This window comes from Ceratotherium simum, chromosome 20 (genome assembly GCF_057802395.1).
Source record: "Ceratotherium simum simum isolate JZ-2026a chromosome 20, ASM5780239v1, whole genome shotgun sequence".
Lineage (NCBI taxonomy): Eukaryota > Metazoa > Chordata > Mammalia > Perissodactyla > Rhinocerotidae > Ceratotherium > Ceratotherium simum.
Window position 1 is genome coordinate 27,657,351 of NC_141919.1, and position 17,978 is coordinate 27,675,328.

A 17,978-nucleotide genomic window follows, 5' to 3' on the forward strand; every position below is an offset into this window, starting at 1 on the left:
CAACAATTCAAAGAGGCTTATGCACCCCTATGTTCATTGCAGCATTCACTATAGCCACGAAGTGGAAGCAACCTAAGTGTCCCTCAACTGATGACTGGATAAAGAAGATGCGGTGTGGAATACTACTCAGCCATAAAAGAAGACAAAATCGTCCCATTTGCAACAACATGGGTGGACCTGGAGGGTATTATGTTAAGTGAAATAAGCCAGAGAGAGAAAGACAAAGTGGAATATAAACTAACACACGGACAGAGAGAACTGTATGGTGGTTACCAGGGGCAAGGGGGTTGGAGGGGTGGGCACAAGGAGTGAAGGGAGGCATTTATATGGTGATTGACAAACAATAATGTACCACCAAAATTTCACAATGTTATAAACTATTAAGACATCAGTAAAAAAAAAATTACAGATACAGTTGAAGCTGCCTGTATATCCCCTCTCCATCTCATTGCTTGCCCTCCTCCCCCATAATAACCACCATCCTGAATTTAGTGTTCACCATTCTCATCACAATTTTATACTATTACTGCATATATTAATGAACAGCATATAGCATAGTTTGGTACATTTTTAAACCTTATATCATCCTATAAGTATTATTATCCACTTGCTTTTGTAACTCAGTACAGTCATAGGTCGCTTAACGACAGGGATGCATTCCAGAAACACATTGTTAGGCAATTTTGTCATTGTGTGAACATTATAGAGTGTACTTCCACAAACCTAGATGGTATAGCGTATTACACACCTAGGCTATATGGTACTAATCTTTTTTTTTTTGAGGAAGACCAGCCCTGAGCGAACATCTGATGCCAATCCTCCTCTTTTTTGCTGAGGAAGACTGGCCCTGGGCTAACATCCATGCCCATCTTCCTCTACTTTATATGGGACGCTGCCACAGCATGGCCTGACAAGCGGTGCATTGGCGCACGCCTGGGATCCAAACCGGCGAACCCTGGGCCACCGCAGGGGAGCACCCGCACTTAACCGCTTGCATCACCAGGCCGGCCCCAATATACGGTATTAATCTTATGGGAGCAACATCATATATGCGGTCCATCGTTGACCAAAACATCATTATGCAGCACATGACTGGATTATGTTCTTTAGATGTCTATTGCCATTTTTAAAAATAGCCTAAATCCCAAAGAAGCAGCAGTATCCAGAGAAAAGAGAAATAATAATGACAGTAAAAACAATCATTGTGGGGCTGCCTGGTGGCACAGGCAGTTAAGTGCGCACGCTCCACTTCGGTGGCCCGAGGTTTGCGGGTTCGGATCCCAGGTGCACACCAACGCACTGCTCGTCAGGCCATGCTGTGGCGGCGTCCCATATAAAGTAGAGGAAGATGGGCACAGATGTTAGCTCCGGGCCAATCTTCCTCAGCAAAAAAAAAAAAAAAAAAAAAAAAAAAAAACAAAAGAATTGGCATCAGATGTTAGCTCATGGCTTATCTTCCTCACAAACAAACAAAAAAAAGCAATCATTGTATTCTTCCATTATCCTGTCAAACTCACGTCGAGCAAGGTGCCTGCCTTCTCCTGCCATCCCTTGGCCCCTGCACTCCACTGTCAGGTAGACGGTTTTGGAACTTGCCTGAGCTTCTCTGAGCATGTCAGACTTGTTCTCTGGCTTGGAGCCATACCAACACAAACACAGCCTTAATGGTATTCTCAATTCATGATACCCCAGCTTATGTCTGGACCTAACAAGAAACTAAGGGCTCTGACCAGATATAAAATGTACAAGTTTTGGAAGAGGCAGGGTAATGCCTAACAAACTTTTCTCCAACATGGGCCATAAACATTGTAAAACATTCAGGCCAAGTACCAATCCAGTTGTTCTAAGAGGCAGCTGCTCCAATACAGAACCCATAAAGAACTTGTCTTTATCCAGAACTTGTGAGGTAAAGAATCTCCCCAGAGCGCATCAAACAGAGACACAGAATAGTAAGACCTGCCCAACTAGACAGAGTCCTTCAGCCTCTGCTCCCTCCTTTGGCAACCAGTTAGGTGCATGTGGGGTGTATAGCTCCTACAACCATGAAACAATTACATAAACAAAATAAAAACATATCAGAAAATATCCACATTATACAAAGTAAGCGCTGCTAAGTTGTTCAAGATTTAAACTTCCAAACAATGAACACATCATCTCAGAAGAATGGTCTGATTCCAGGCAAGAATATCATCCTCTGAGGAGAGTTCAGAGGTTGCTGGCACACGGTCCAGACACCATTTTCTACTCTATGGGACATTTTGGATAAAGTAGCCATGCCTACGCACCTTCAGTGGATTGACCGTGGGGTCGATGCGACCCTCTTCGATGTCAGCGATTTCCTGCCGAATGCTGATCATGGCATCACAGAATCTGTCCAGCTCTGCCTTGTCTTCTGATTCAGTGGGCTCAACCATGAGAGTCCCTGCCACCGGCCAGGACATGGTAGGGGCATGAAATCCTGCAAGGGAGACAGGGGAACTTGCATCACGAACTTTGACTTCCCAGATTTATCCTAATGACATCATCAAATAAATCTGCAAATATATGTATTTAGGGATTCATCTCAACACTGTTTACAGAAGAAAAATTTAGGAAATAACCTAACATCCACCAATAGAGGATCAGTTAAGCAAATTTTACAGGGCATCCATACGATAAATATGCAACTGTTCAAAAGTATGTAAATTTATATTTGTTAAATTGGGTAAACATTCAAAAATATTACCTAAAAAGAGCAAGCTACGTAATGATATTATCCCATTTTTGTAAAAAAAAAAAATGACAAAGTATTGTGTGTGTGGGTATATATACATACATATAATTTTATTTATTTTTGTTATGAGGGAAGATGCCTTGAAGAATAAATACTAAAATTTTAACAAGGGGTTAGCGCCAGAAAATGAGACTGGGATTTTTATTTCACTTCAATGATTGTGTTTTAGAATCTTTCTATAACACTCATGTATTACTTGCAATCAAGAGAAATTAAAATAGATATAGCCTATCAAAAGCTAAATAATGAGGTACCAAGCATTAAGGAAACTGGAGTACGTCTTATTGTCCTCATTTTACAGATGAGGAAACTGAGGCTTGGCCAACACGTGGAAAGCCTTTGCCTTTACATGGATACAGGCTGAAGCTGTTTCCATGTTTCCAAAAGTTTTCACATGTAAGATGAATCAACAAGACCCATGGTCAAGAGAGAGGTTTCCTGGATAAAAGCCAAAAACAGCTTTTTCCCATTTCTTACAGTCTTTCTATGAAACTTTAAAAGATGAAGAACATGGGTTGGCCCAGTAGTGTAGCAGTTAAGTGCGCGCGCTCTACTTCGGCAGCCTGGGGTTCGCAGGTTCAGATCCCGGGCGTGCAACAACACACCACTTGTCAAGCCATGCTGTGGCGGCATCCCATATAAAGTAGAGGAAGATGGGCACAGATGTTAGCCCAGGGCCAATCTTCCTCGGCAAAAAGAGGAGGATTGGCATTGGATGTTAGCTGAGGACTGATCTTCCTCACAAAAAAAAAAAGATGAAGAACAGCTCCCAGGTGATATACTTATCAGCTAATTTTGCCCTAGATGCAATGGTTCCCAGATTCTGATGTGCATCATCATTCACAGGGTGCTTTGGAGTCACGCCTGCATGCTTCAAGGTATTGTCGCAACATTTTATTGTAAAAATGTTCAAACATACAGCTAAGTTGAAAGGACTGTAGAGTGAGCACCCATATACCTTCCACCTCCGTTCTGCAATGATGCTCTGTTTGCTTTAGTACATACCTCTTCATCCATCCATCTTATTTTTGATGCATTTCAAAGTACATTGCAGTTATCAGTACACTTCACCCTAAAACACTTCAGCATGCATATCATTAACTAGAATTCAATATCTGTTCGCATATTTTTCTAATAAAATTTACATACGGTGAAATGCACAAATCTTAAGTGGACCATTTAATGAGTTTTGACAATGCATGCAACTGTCACCCAAACCAGAAAGGGATTTTTTTTAAAAAAACAGGCTGATCTCAATGCCCATTAAGTCTGACCTCAATTCCACGTGTGAGCAAATTCAGCCCAACATATTCTGCCGTTGCAGTTCGCATATCTGGAACCATCTGAGTTGTCTTGGAAATACAGACTCCTGGATCTCAACCCTGATTCAGGTGGTCTAAAGTAGGGCTCAGAAATCTGTGAGTCTTAAAACTCCCAAGTGATTCTGATCATTAGTTAAGTTTGGAAACCTCTGCCCTAAGGCAGTGTGCCCCAAACTTGCCTGATAAGACCCATCCAGACGGTGCTTGTTCAATATACAGATTACTAGGCCTCTCCCCTGGAAATTCTGATTCCATAGGTGTGGTTAAGACCCAGAATCTGTGTTGTCATTGTCATGGTTATTTTTTTACTTAACCATTCATTCATTCACTCATTCATTCTCTCACTTATTAAACACACCTATGCTGAGTGCCTACTGTGTGTCAGGTACCTGGACAATTCTGGGCTTAGGGCAAGTGTGGCAATCTCGCTATCACATATCAAAATCATGTCAAGGTTGGAGGTAGAACAGGACTTGGAAATACCAGGTAGTAACTTCAATCATCACCTCCTCCCAGCCCCTCCTGCAAACGCTGCTGTCTCAGATGTGCAATGCAGACAGTGCATTCCAGAAGTGAAGCCTCATCCTGACTCGGCCATCACTTAGCCATTAGCTGGGAGGTTGAGTCAGGCTACAAGAGGAGATTTTGAGGAAGTAATTGCTAATTTCATTATAAAACCTTTTTCTGGCTTTCTCATTTATTATCAGTGTAACTCTGCATAATAAGATCATTCATTCAAGAGAGGAATGAGTCACACACGTGGGACTGCCATTATGATACAGTAGTAAAACTATTAAATTATTAAAGTTTTCACTTTCCTTATTAAAAGAAGTTATTCAAATCATCATTAAGATTCAGATAGGACTCAACATCCATCGAAAGGCAAACTTCTCCCCAACTTAGCCTTTCTGAAAATTGAAGCGTCTTTGATATTATTAATAATGTCACTAAGAAAATGTATTTTAATAAGGGCTATGCTGAATGAACACCCGCTAATACACAAAGGGCCCAGGTCTTTCAAAATTCTTCAAAGATAATTGCATCGTCTCTGTGAAAACAGCATGGGCCTATTCCTTCATCTCTAGAAGCAGCTGAAACAGCTATGCCATGACTGAGGTGGTTATAAGACTCAAATGCCATTTGTCTCTAACACTTCTACAGGGTATTTGCTCCACTTCCTTCACCATTACACCAACTTACCACTTCATGGAGCTCGCTGTTTACCAGGAGTGGGAGTGGAGTAAGAAATTACCAGAAACATGGGCAAAGAACAGCAATCATTTTCTTTGGGACTTTTAAATTTGTTAACTATAAAGACTTGTTTTCTTGGCTGCCAATGGATTCAAGATGCATGATTTAGTATCTTTCGAAGGACAGTACCAATGCAGTCATAAGGGAAAGCTTTTTCTCTGTCACGTTCAAGATTGCCTACCCTGGGATCCTCATTTAGCCTATGGATCTGTTCACTACGGTGCCTGCACATTTGGTTTGGGCCTTGAGGAAGTGGTCCTTCGCCAGCATGGGCAGCTACACGAATGTAAAAAGCCCAAGTTCCCCTAGGGGTTGCTCCTATAAGGCCACTCACCGTAATCCTGAAGCCTTTTGGCCACATCCGCGGCCTCAATATTTGCAGACTTTTTGAAGGGTCTTGTATCCAAAATAAATTCATGAGCCACATAACCTGTTCAGGAAAATTGTTTCAGCTCAAGATTAGCATCAACTTGTTTGACCCAAGCAAATGAACAAATAAATCAGCTTTTTAATACATATCAATGAGGACCAAGAAGACATGGATACTTGGTAAGTTTATAGTTGGCAACAAAGACTTCATCTGCTCTTACTACAAATAAACATTTTTAACATGTCGGGCCAATGTGTCCAATCCTTAGTGCACAGCACAGCCGTGAGCCAGGAGGCTGATGGGAGGTGGGACTTCGGTGCTAAGGCACTGCTGGAACATTCAACAGAGGTTCCTGGGGATGAGATTATTTCTACTCTGAGGATCTAAAGTATACTTGCAACAGGTAAACATGTCATCACAGCCCTGATCCTTTTATACAAATTCTTTCTAGAACTTAAGATCCATTGACACTCTTTTCAGCAACTTTCCGCCCAGTATCAAATAACTGTTTCTTCTGTGTGTATGTAAATATATACTAAACATATAGCCATAAGACACATACAGAATTTTATGTGATTCTTCAAAGGGGCTTTTGAGGTTTTGGTTTCAGGCTTCAGACTAAGAATTAGAAATAGGGGCTGTCAAACAGCACACCACAAGTGGCAAGGAGTTAACAAGGCCCAAGTCAGGTTCACTTTGTTCTAGTTTGTAAAGTGATTGCCTCTCTAGGCCCAGGCCGCCATCTCCCCAGCGTGAGCTATTGACAACCCATCTATCATCAAGAATAAACCAATAAGTAAGTGAGCATTTTAATAAATCGAACAACATTCCTGGGGGCTTCCCAAATTCCATGGCCCAAATAACTGATGAATTTCCTTTGAGGAAACTATGTACTCATGAGACAACGGTGTACTCCTTCTTCTTACCCACTTTCCTGACTCGCAGCAAACAAGCAATTTACTTACAGATACCTGGAGCAGACTGACCTCAAGCCTGCGAAGAACAGCTCCAGTCATCAACAGCCCCTGAAGAGAGTCTGTGCACTAATCTGCTTCTTACGTAATGATGACATATGGAAGGATTGGTTTTGTTTGAAAATAAAAGTATGAGAGCCTGAGACTTTGAATTACTGTCACTGCACATTTGTAAAACACGCTTTCTAACAATGATGGGGATTAAATTTGTAAGGAGTGTGATTCAAAAGTAGAAAGTTCTCTTCATAGGTAGATAAACTAAGAAAAAAAGTGCCTAAAAGGAATGACCAGTTGGAATGTGCAGGGGGAAAATCTTGAGATTAAGTCCTCATCAATTATTAATTCCAGGAGTCCTAAATGCCCTACTATGCTACCACACTTTGGGAGGCTGGCCTCAACCTTTGACCTTTCTTCTCTGAGCCTCTGGCAACTACCTGAAGCACTGTGAGAACAGAGGAGGAAGAAGGCTAATGAAGCTCACTGCTCTGAAGGACACTCAGCCAAGAGGAGGGGCTGCAGAGGGAGGGACACAGGACAGCAGAGAGCAGAGTCTTCCAAACAGAGATTCAGTAACAGCTGAAAGGCCCCATCAACCCCAGCCCAGCCCAGCCCAGCACTGCTAATACAAGACTTCATCTGCTGAGGCCCCACCACAGCCAAGCGGTTTGGGAAGAGCTCCATTTTCAAAATGAGGTTCAGATGTTATTTTCTAAATCCATATCCTAATGTGTTCAAATAGAAACTATACTGCAATTTCAGCATTTCTCTCTCTCTCTCTACTTGAGCCCTGAAACGGGTAAAATTAAAACTTAGTGGCTGTCGGAGGCCAGATCCCAAGATGTTTGTCTTTGTTTGCAGTTTTTAAGGACAAAAGATATACAAACCTTCTGTGGCATATGGTGAGTCAGGGCAATCTGAACTGGAAATTATATAAACTGATCAGTGCAAGTTTTAATTTTCACTGAGTAGGTGTTTCCGCTGGCCTTAACCATGACTATAGCTGAGGGTCTGAAAAGATACTAAGGCAAAGGAGCAAGGAGAGGAGGGGGGTGGGATGATGGAAAAGCAAAATAAAAGTGGCTTGGCTCTAGGCTAGGAACAGCCCCCCCCCCCCCGTGTTAATTATCTTCTGAGGCTGAAGATGACATGTGAACGTGCTACGGAAAAATAAGGCATTTCAAAACCCTCCTTGAGAGCAGAGACCGAACCTTACTTATCCCACATCCTCAGAGTGAATCCTAAAAATAAATAGAAATCACTAGCTAATTAAAGCTTGGGTGGGCAATCAACACTTGGTCGAGCTTTTCAGTTGCAGGGCAATCAACACTTGGTCGAGCTTTTCAGTTGCAATCTAGGGATCACAACTAACAGAATCAAAACTCCTGTCTGTTTCCCTGGGAATGAGGTCAGGTAGGCGGGGCCCCTGGCCTCAGGAGGGTCACTTCCTGGTCAGGGATGTGAGGGCCCAGCTCCTGAGGCCCATGTCTGCCCATAAAGGCCACCAGGAAACCTCTTCAGGGACAGGAATTTCCAGGAAGAGTTGGGTTCGTCTAAGGTCAAAAAGGGATAGGCATTTAAGAAATTAAAACATAAATAAAACATTGGAATACTAACACAGTTGTCTACACCGCTGACGGAAACTCCATTTAGATCAAACAGTGAGCTTAGCCTCCCACAAGAGCAGACACCTGTGAATTTTTTTAATTCCTCCTTTAAAAACGTATCATCTTACCTGAGGTAATTCCTTTCTTTCCTCATCCTAGCAGAATAAATACCACTGCTGCTCCCCGATCCCAATTCTTGCCTGTCACTTCCTTGCTTCGCAAAACCATGAGCCTCAACAGTTTGGCTGGTATTTTCAAATCTCTCAAAGAATTGGTTCATAAAGGCAAGCCTGGAGTTCATTAAAATTATTGCCTCATAGTCATCCGCAATTCCAAAGTCTTAGTTAGAGCTAGTAAATATGATTAAGGTGAATCACGGTCTTCTAATATTGCCATCAGACATTTTGGAATACAATGTGTTTATTAAGAACATTTTTATTTTGGGCCCTCAGGAGGCACAGTGATGATTCCTTTTTAGGTCCTAAAATACTAAGCCTCAAATTGTATAATAAATGTGTTTACCAGACCAAACATGAGGCAATTTTTGGTTTCATGAACTTTGGGATTGGGTAATAAAGTCTGTAATCACCAATCTATTTCTGCTTGGGATGAGAAATACAATTCATTCTGGGGTAAAATGTCAAAACAAATGGAAATTTCATCCATCTTTTTGTGCTGCAAGTCCCCTAGGACTGGGCCAGTCTCTGCCCAAAGCAGTCACTTAAATGCTAAGTACATGGTAGGCGCCTAAGAAACACTTGCTCGTTCATTCTCCTCTCTCCTGGAGCTGCTCCCATCCCCACGTAGTCCAGACCACGTTCATTCTTGCTGTAAAGAACTAAACTTTGCATCGCACAACTCTGTGAACATACTAAAACTCACTGAATTGTACATTTTAAGTGGGTGATTTGTATGGGATGTGAACTCTATCTCAATGAATCTGTCAAATAAAGTTAATCATAAGGAAGTTTTAAATATAAAAAAAAACCAATTAGAAAAAACCTAGACCTTGTAAATTAAAGCAAAAAGATCATTTTTCACCCATCAAATTGGCAAAGATATTTTGTTTTTGGTTTATGTTGCTTTTTCAGCCTAGTGCTCAGTACTCACTAGGCCCTGGTGCAGTGGGCACTCTCATACGCTATTAGTGTGAAAGAAGTTGGTGCGAAGCCTCTGGGGGGAAACTCGGCCACATGGAGAGCTTAAATGCATTCATATCCTCCAAGATAATTTCTCTTCTACGACTCTAACCTAAGGAAATAATCAGAGATGTTTTTTAAACTAAATGTAAGTAAAGGATATTCATTCTAGCATTGTTACAAATGCAAACAACTCGGGGGAAAAACCCTACAGAATTGCTTAAATGGTGGTATGTCCATACAGTGGAATCATTGTAGCCACTTTCAAAGAATATTTATTGACATGGGAAATGCTCACAATATAAGATAAAGTTAAAAAACAGGATACAAACTGTGTTTGTAACATGATTGTCTAAAAGTAAGAAAGACGAGAAGGCATACAGCAAAATATTAATAGGGGTTATGTCTGGATGAGGGCACCATAGGTCATCTAAATTTTTTTCCTCACACTTTATTTTCCAAAATTTCCATGTGGATCATATATACATTACTAACATAATCAGACAAAACAAACACTTAAGCTAATTTTTAAGGCCAATACATAAGCAGGATACATTTCACAGCGCAGGAGCTATATTTGAATTAGTAGCTCTTGTAGCTTCTTTAATACCCACTTCAGAAGCATTTTATTGTGTTGCTTAGAGACATATTGCCCACAACTTTTTTTCCTACTCTCTGGGGACCATTCCTAACCAGAGCTTCTGGTTATTTCTTTTCTATTTTCCAAGTCGGGAACCACCCCTTTGGATACATATTTATAAGGCAAGACCAGCCTTTACATTAACAATCACAGATGTAGAGATACACTCCGCCTGGGCCAGAGAAACCAAGAGCTAGAGGGGCCTCATTCCTGTTGCCCGAGGTCTGGGCACGCTGGTTACTAATGCTGTCTCTCCGCTGCAAGCTCCAAGTCCCCTTGGTTCCCGCTCTCCGATTCTGTGCCCACAGCCAAAGCACTGCATGGTTACCTGGCTCTTAGTGCCATCCCCTCCCGTCACCTCCAGGGTGACTTTGTTCCCCCATCTATTATTCCTGCTATTGTAGCTTCACTCTCCCCTCTTCACAGCCTTTTACCTGGCAGCTGAGAAATCTTGTTTTTTTCTTATTTAAAAACAAAACTGCATTATATTGAAGCAGCTCTTGCCCCTCCTTCATTACCAAACTCCCCCAAACCATGAATGCTTCTACCTTCTTTCCCCAATCTCAGTCCACCTCTCAGCCCATTTCCATCTAGCATCTGCCTCACCATTTTGCCCTAACTGCTTTCAAAGGTGACCAAAGCATTCCTAATTGTTAAGGGCCAAAGTTCTTTTTAAGACTCCTATCATAAGACCAGCCGCTTGCTCTTCTGTCTGTCTCTCCCTGTTGTGCAACACCACGCGCCTTTGTTTGTTGACCGTGTGCTGTGCTAGGCATGATGCCGCCCTGCAGGGGTCTGAGGTCTGATGGAGAGAGCCACACAATAAACCAAGTGGGAGAAATCCTCAGTGGTGGACGAAGCCAAGAGGCGGGAGTAGTTTCCTCCACCAGGAAAGAGAAGCTTCAGGGAGGAGGCAGGGCCAGAACAGAGGCAGGAAGGACAAGCAGAGGGTTTTCTAGGGAGTGGCACTGTAACAAATGCTGCGGGGGCTCTAAAGCTGCCTGAGGCATGGAGTCTCTCCTCACCAGGTGCCCCTTCTTCTGCATCCCTCTGAACGTAGCCATCTGCTTGAGGGGTTTTGCTCTGGTTTCTCAATACTCTTTCCTTGGGTCTTTCCATTTCCAAGAGTCTGCTCTCAGCCTCCGTGCTCATAGCCAACTCTCTGCATGTCTACCTGGCTCCATCCCCTCCCCTCACTTACAGGGTGACTTTGTTCCTCCATCTTTTATTCTCTCTAGTGTACCTCTGTTATAAGCCTAGGAGGCTTACCTAAAATTTCTCTTCACACTCAACTAATCAATAACTAAGTCCAGCTGATTCTCCTTCTACTAGCATGTTCATTCCCTGTCACTGTCTTAATGTTTTTAACATTCTCTTAATCCTGTCATTTCCCTGCTCAAAAACCTTTCTATCAGACAAACACTGTATGATCTCACTCATATGTGGAATATAAACCAACACATGGACAGAGAAAACTGGACTGTGGTTACCAGGGCAGTGGGGGTCGGGGGTGGGCACAAGGGGTGAAGGGAGTCATATATGTGGTGATGGACAAACAAAAATGTACAACCCAAAATTTCACAATGTTAGAAACCATTAAAACATCAATAAAAAAAAAAAAAAAAAAAAAAAACCTTTCTATCATCTGGCTCAAGGGTCAAGTCTAGAGCCTTCCAAGACCTTCAAGGTCCCATGCCACCTCTCTAACCTCACCTTTGTCTGCTCCCTCTCCTCCTATCCTATCCTCCAACCCACCCAACACTCCAGCCTCCCAGACAACTCCTTTTCTCTGTGTCCTGGCTTCTGCCACTCTTCCTTCCAGGCTCATGTCAAATGGCTCCTCCCAGAAGGCCCTCCCAACTATTCTGCCCTGACTCTGCCTAGTGTGAATTACTCCATGCTTTGGGGGCATTCCTATAGCACTTTGTGAGGTAATTAGCTCAAGGTATTTATGTATACATCTCTCAGTAGAGTGGGCTCCTTGTTGACCTGAGCTGTGTAGACTAAGTGCATCGCAGACCCTTCTAAATAATGATACCCCTACACTGTTCACTACATTGAAGTTATTGCCAATAACTCTGTGCTTTTCTCCGGTATATGCTAAGACACAGAAGTTTCCCACCCACTTCAGAAAACCACATCTAGGGCCGGCCCCATGGCTTAGCGGTTGAGTGCGTTGTGTTCTGCTGCTGGTGGCCCGGGTTCAGATCCTGGGCGCGCACCGGCGTACCGCTTCTCCGGCCATGCTGAGGCCGCGTCCCACATACAGCAACTAAAAGGATGTGCAACTATGACATACAACTATCTACTGGGGCTTTGGGGGAAAAAAAAAAAAAAACCACATCTACTATGTCAAACTTGGTTTAGACAAGAAAAAAACCAAGGGGATGGTAGACTAAAGTTAATACTTGCCTCTTGCACCCCGGAAAAGGACTTTGTAGTGTTTTTCTAATCGCTTGGCCATGTAGTTGGCATTTAATATAGCAATTTCCGTGGCCTGTTTAAGGCCCTTGCCTCCCATCATCTGCAACAGAGGGAAAAAGCCATCAACAGGGACCAGGTAAACCCAATGGACACTAACCAAGACACCCCCAGATAAATCCCACCTCCAGATAAATCCCACCTTCAGAGGAAGTCAGCCCCCCATCACTCTGTGGATTACAGATGAGTGGAAAATCCTAACAACGACATGTTGGTCTTCTGTAAGCCTGAAATAATTTTTGGTTTTCTCCTTTGAACAGTAGTTTTACATTTTTTGTTGTGATAACAAAGCTTAAAACAGGGCAAAACTGACTGCTGACTATTGTGTTATCTAAAGAGGAAAAGGAATTGTTTTTAGGTTACACGCATTTTGAGGAGTTTTTGTTTGTTTGTTTACTGTGAATTTGACATATCTTGATAATTGCCAGGAATCTTATGGGATCTTGTCCAAAATGCCCACTGAATCAATTTTGTATAGTCTTCCAATTGTCTATAGTCAAGGCCATGTATGTTTAACAACTGCCAGGTTTAATCTCATCCTTTTCTGGTGGATCATAAGTCCTTGTGATTATACAGGGTGAACATCATCCCCAGCAAAGAGCTTAAAATCACTATTGCACCAATTTTTACTGCCTACTTTCTTCCCAGAATACTTCATGTACAATGGAGGCTTGATATGCATTAAATACATAACTAATGTAAAACAAATGAAAAAACATCCAATAACACAACAGGGACATTGAAGTCCAAAGTAAGGAGAGAACACATTTTGCCAGGCTGGCCAAAGAAGGCTTCCTAGAGTCAGAGTCAAAACTCGAGTGGAAACTTAAAAATAGGTAGAATTTGGATGGGCAAAGAGAAAGGGGAAGATGCTCCAGGTGAGAAGAATGGCAAAAAACCAAGGTGTGGTGGGGAAGGCACATGGCTGCAGTCTGGGAATTACTGTAGAGCCTGGTGGTTCTGAGCACCTCTTGCAAGCCTCGAGCCTTTGCTAGAAAGGACTTGGAATTGGTTCAGCCAGCTACTGGCTCTCGACCTGGGCATCAGAGTCACGGGGCAGCTTGATGGCCTAAGATCTACCCCACATATGCTGCATTTGATTCTCTCTGGGGTGGGGCCTACTGTGTGTGTTTTGGAAGAATCCCCTAAGGAGTCTGGGTAGGCTAGTGAAACCCATCGGTAAACGCAAAGGGAAGCCAGGAGAGGATTTGGGGCCCCTAGGGGGAATCTAGCAGTCTCGTAGGGAGTGTCCAAGATGGACTGCAGCAGGGAGAGAAGAAGATAGTTCTAGAGTCCAGGTGATAAGTAACAACAGCCTGAAATAAAGAGAGGGCCCAAGAGCGAAGGGTAGCTTAAACCCTACTCTCTTTTTTCATTTTTTTTGTGTGTGTGTGAGGAAGATCAGCCCTGAACTAACATCTGATGCTGATCCTCTTCTTTTTGCTGAAGAAGATTGGCCCTGAGCTAACATCCACGCCCATCTTCCTCTACTTTATATGGGATGCCACCACAGCATTGCCTGACAGGCAGTGCGTCTGTGTGTGCCTGGGATCCGAACCGGCGAACCCCGGGCCGCCGAAGTGGAGCGTGGGCACTTAACCACTTGTGCCACCGGGCCAGCCCCTCTTTATTTCATTTTTAAACTGAGGCTGTGTCTGGCATTTCTGGCAGATGGCAAAACCAGCCTTGGGGCATTTACTTTCTATATGTGGGAAATCATCTCCACCCCAAATACGTCCATAACAAATAACCCAGGTTTACAGGACCTACCGGACCAAAAGGAAGCTGGGAATTAGTTTCTGTTGGCAAAGAAGCAGACTCTTATTATGATGGTTTTTGTTGTTACTATTTGCAAAACAACTCGAGTATCCTTTTGAAAAGCAGGTTTTAGTCTCTGAGGTACAGAATTGTTGTTCCAGCTTCCCAGAAAGTGTTCATTAAGAATCATAAATGCCACACTGTTCAGAAATAACAGCCGGCGCCAGAGAGTCATCCAGCATGATTTGCATAGCTGAGTTTTGGGGGTTTATTTCACCAGAAGCCACCCTTCCTTTAAGGAGGGGAGCTGGTTTGGGAAGGCTGCTCTAATGAGCGGCTGAGCAAGTATTCCTATCCAATGCACGGTCTTGTCAGCCCAGGAGGTGGGCAGGCCCGTCTGAACAAGAGCTGTACAAAATAAACTCTGGCCTTAGTGTTTTTTTGGAGAAACACAAAGGAAGGAAGCCTGTTCTCTGACAAAGTCTAATTATCCCCAAGAGGACAGTTCCACAGGCCCTAAAGGGCAAAGAGCTTTGGGAAACCACCACATAAGCAAATTTCTGCTACTTTTCATCTTATCCTCTAGGATCCCCAAAAATATAAAGTGAAATGAGATGTATTCCTAAAATTTACCCCAGGATATCAATCAAGTGTAATAATTAGTATGTGCACTGTTTTTCACTTGCAAGGGGCCATACAAATCCTACAGGAAACCAAATGACGTGGCCAGAACATCCATATGACTCATGGAACTTAACTGTGTCTGGAAAAATACATCTGGCGTGTCAGATGTTAAACCCACTATGAGAGCTCGAAGGAAACAGCCTAATGAAGAGATGAAATGAGTTTTAGCTGATCACTGTAGGAAGGTTTCTTCCACTCAAGTCCTCAGCAATCTTCACTGAACCACATGTCAGATCATGGATTTCTTCATTTTTAAGTCAAGAAGGAAGTCTGCAGTCTCAGTTCCCCACGCACACATCACATCCCCCACCCATCTAACACACATTCACAAACCTCACCTTAACATAAGCCCATGAAATGGGCAAGATGGAACTGGAGCCCCATGGGGCCGCGCTGACAGTACCCACAGGCTGGGCATCCTCATTTGGCTTTACCGAAATGATGGGATGATTGGGCAGAAAAGGGCCAAGATGCTTCTTCCTGTATTTTTTTTTTAAAGGACAAATTCAGAAGATGTAAAAAGACCCAGTCCAACCACACAGGCAAGTGCTGGGCCCTCTCAGGAAACTCTATGCCTAGCAGAGGAACTCTGACGGTGGAAGGGAATTGACACCTGCTAAGAGGCAGATGTTCAGGAAGTGTTCCTTCCTTCCTCCTCTGCTGGCAGCATGGCTCACCAGCCATCAGTATCCCAGCAGCTCACCCAAGAACCGTGGTGGAGGACTTGGCAGAGGCAGGTAGCCATGGAACAGCATGCAGAGCCAAGGGCTCACCAGGATGTGAGGACATCCCAGCCCCACAGCCCATCCCTCCCAGCCCCACGCCCCACATTCTTTCCCGAGGCATCTAAGGGATGTAGAAGGGTGGTGCTGAGAAGAAGCCCCATGGGGCCACACATCAGAGGCCAGCATATGAACATGATTCACCTCACCTCCCCCACAGCCAAGGCACTGGGGCTCCTCCACTCACTATAAATAATAATAACCAAAAAGGAAAGCAGAAAGAAGCAAGGGGCCAGGCTCCCAGCAACTCTGAAGACTGGCCCCTTTGGCACATTTTTGGAAGACTGAAGCAGCTCAGGAAATGGCTGCTCAGCATCATTTTCATAAAATGATTCTATTTCACAGTGTAAAAAGTTATCAGTGGCTACGAGATACTCCTTTAGTCTTATTCTGACTTTATCCACTTATTTCTAGTAATAAGGTTTGTTTCTTCCTTACTTATCTCAAATGTAATAAGAATTCAGGCTGCAAAGTATTCAACACCTTACATCCAATTCACTTTTTTTTTTTTTGTGACTACGTTTAGTTCTACTCTCTTAGCAAATTTCAATTATACAATACTGTGTTATTAACTATAGTCACCACATTATACATTAGATCCTCAGATCTTATTCATCTTATAACTGAGAGTTTGTACACTTACACCAACCTCTCCCTATCCCTCACTGCTCCCAATCCCTGGCAAGAACTTTTCTACTATGAGTCCTTTTTGTTGTCGTTGTTAGATAATTCACTTCCAATGTAACTATCAGCTGATTTTAAAAAGAAAGAAAGCAAGAAAAGCTGCTTGGAAGTCTAAGCTAAAGCTGACAGGCGCTTCCAGGTGCTGATATTCCAGTTCTGATCCATAATGCTCCAGTAGTCTCCCTAGTCATTACTTCGGTAATAAACTTGCTCTATCTATGCCTGACCGGGAGCTTAGTGTGGCCAATCAAGCACTGTGGTTAATCAAATCTAATTATGCTCCTCTTTGGACATATCCTAAAAGCACCCCTTTCACTGCTCCTCCCCCAGTCCCCACAGACACAGCACATATGAAGGTGTCCCTGACACTTTAAGACCTCCATGGAAAGATAGTGAGTTTGGGGCCCTTCTTTCATGCTCAGTCTCCAAAGCCATCCTGAAACCAGCAGCCCAGAACTCACACTCCGATGGGCCCCATGCCAGGGCCACCTCCGCCGTGGGGAATGCAGAACGTCTTGTGAAGATTTAGGTGTGAGACATCAGACCCAAAGTCTCCAGGACGGCAGATTCCCACCTACCACAAAGGGAAAGAGCCAAAAGCACAAGTCAAGAGCTTCAAAGGGCGCTCTGGAGAGGTGGCCATACTGTTTGCTGCGGCCCCTCCCCTCAGAGGAAAGGCAGGCAGAGCTGTTCACAAAAATGTCCTCAATACTGGCCGAGTTCTGCAGTCAAAACCTGGCACCCCATAGGCAGTGTGGCTTGTGGTTTCTATGGAAACAGCAACTGACCATTTACCCTAATTTAGATTTTAAAATACACAGTTGAATATATAGTTAATTCCTAATTATTCATCCCAAGAGGGAGGAGAGCCAGTGCCCCCAGTACGAGACAGTACAGCACCTCCTTGCTATTGAAACAGGGAACGTGCACCCAGCAGTTCTACCACCCCCTGCACTGTCGGCTTTGGGTATCATGCACTTTACTGAAGGGCCCCTTCAGGCACATGGACGGAAGGGGCTATGGGGCTGCCCAAGAGGATGCTGAGCCGAGGGAGAGGAAAGGAGGCTGACAGTTTTCCTGAGACCATCCTGATACCAGCCACAACATTCAGTGGGCATTCCTGCCAGTTTGGCATTAGGGCTAATTTCGAATGCGGCTAAAGATAAAGAATGCACTTATACTACTGAAGCAATAGACAATCTTTGGACTACACTTAAAAAAGAATCAGAAAGAAGCAGAGAAAAGCAGAACGAGCCTGAAATGGTAAAAAACAAAAACCAAAAAATAAACAATGACCAAGAAGTTGAGAAAACTCTGAAAGACATGACGACACTCCTCTCCTCCAAAGACTTCCTACAGCATTTCCTCAGAGGTGCACATTACACAGAACCCCCCACACCCAGTAGTCGGGATCGGCTCTTCAGGGACAGAACCATTCAGCTGTTTTACGCTGACGAAGCTGAAGCCAGGTTAATGGCTTGTCCAGGGCCATGGGAGATCAACGTCTACCAGTGGC

At 43.5% G+C, this 17,978-nt stretch overlaps 1 protein-coding gene across 1 annotated transcript in view; it reads right to left on the minus strand.

Annotated features, from left to right (window-relative positions):
- GLDC (glycine decarboxylase) overlaps positions 1-17,978 on the minus strand; it is a 93,033-nt gene that overhangs the window by 3,252 nt on the left and 71,803 nt on the right. The window contains exons 19-23 of the mRNA XM_004436810.3: positions 16,924-17,036; positions 15,335-15,476; positions 12,486-12,597; positions 5,681-5,776; positions 2,286-2,458 (exon numbers count right to left, since the gene is read on the minus strand). Coding sequence (XP_004436867.1) covers positions 2,286-2,458; positions 5,681-5,776; positions 12,486-12,597; positions 15,335-15,476; positions 16,924-17,036 — 636 coding nt within the window. The remainder of the gene's footprint in view (positions 1-2,285; positions 2,459-5,680; positions 5,777-12,485; positions 12,598-15,334; positions 15,477-16,923; positions 17,037-17,978) is intronic.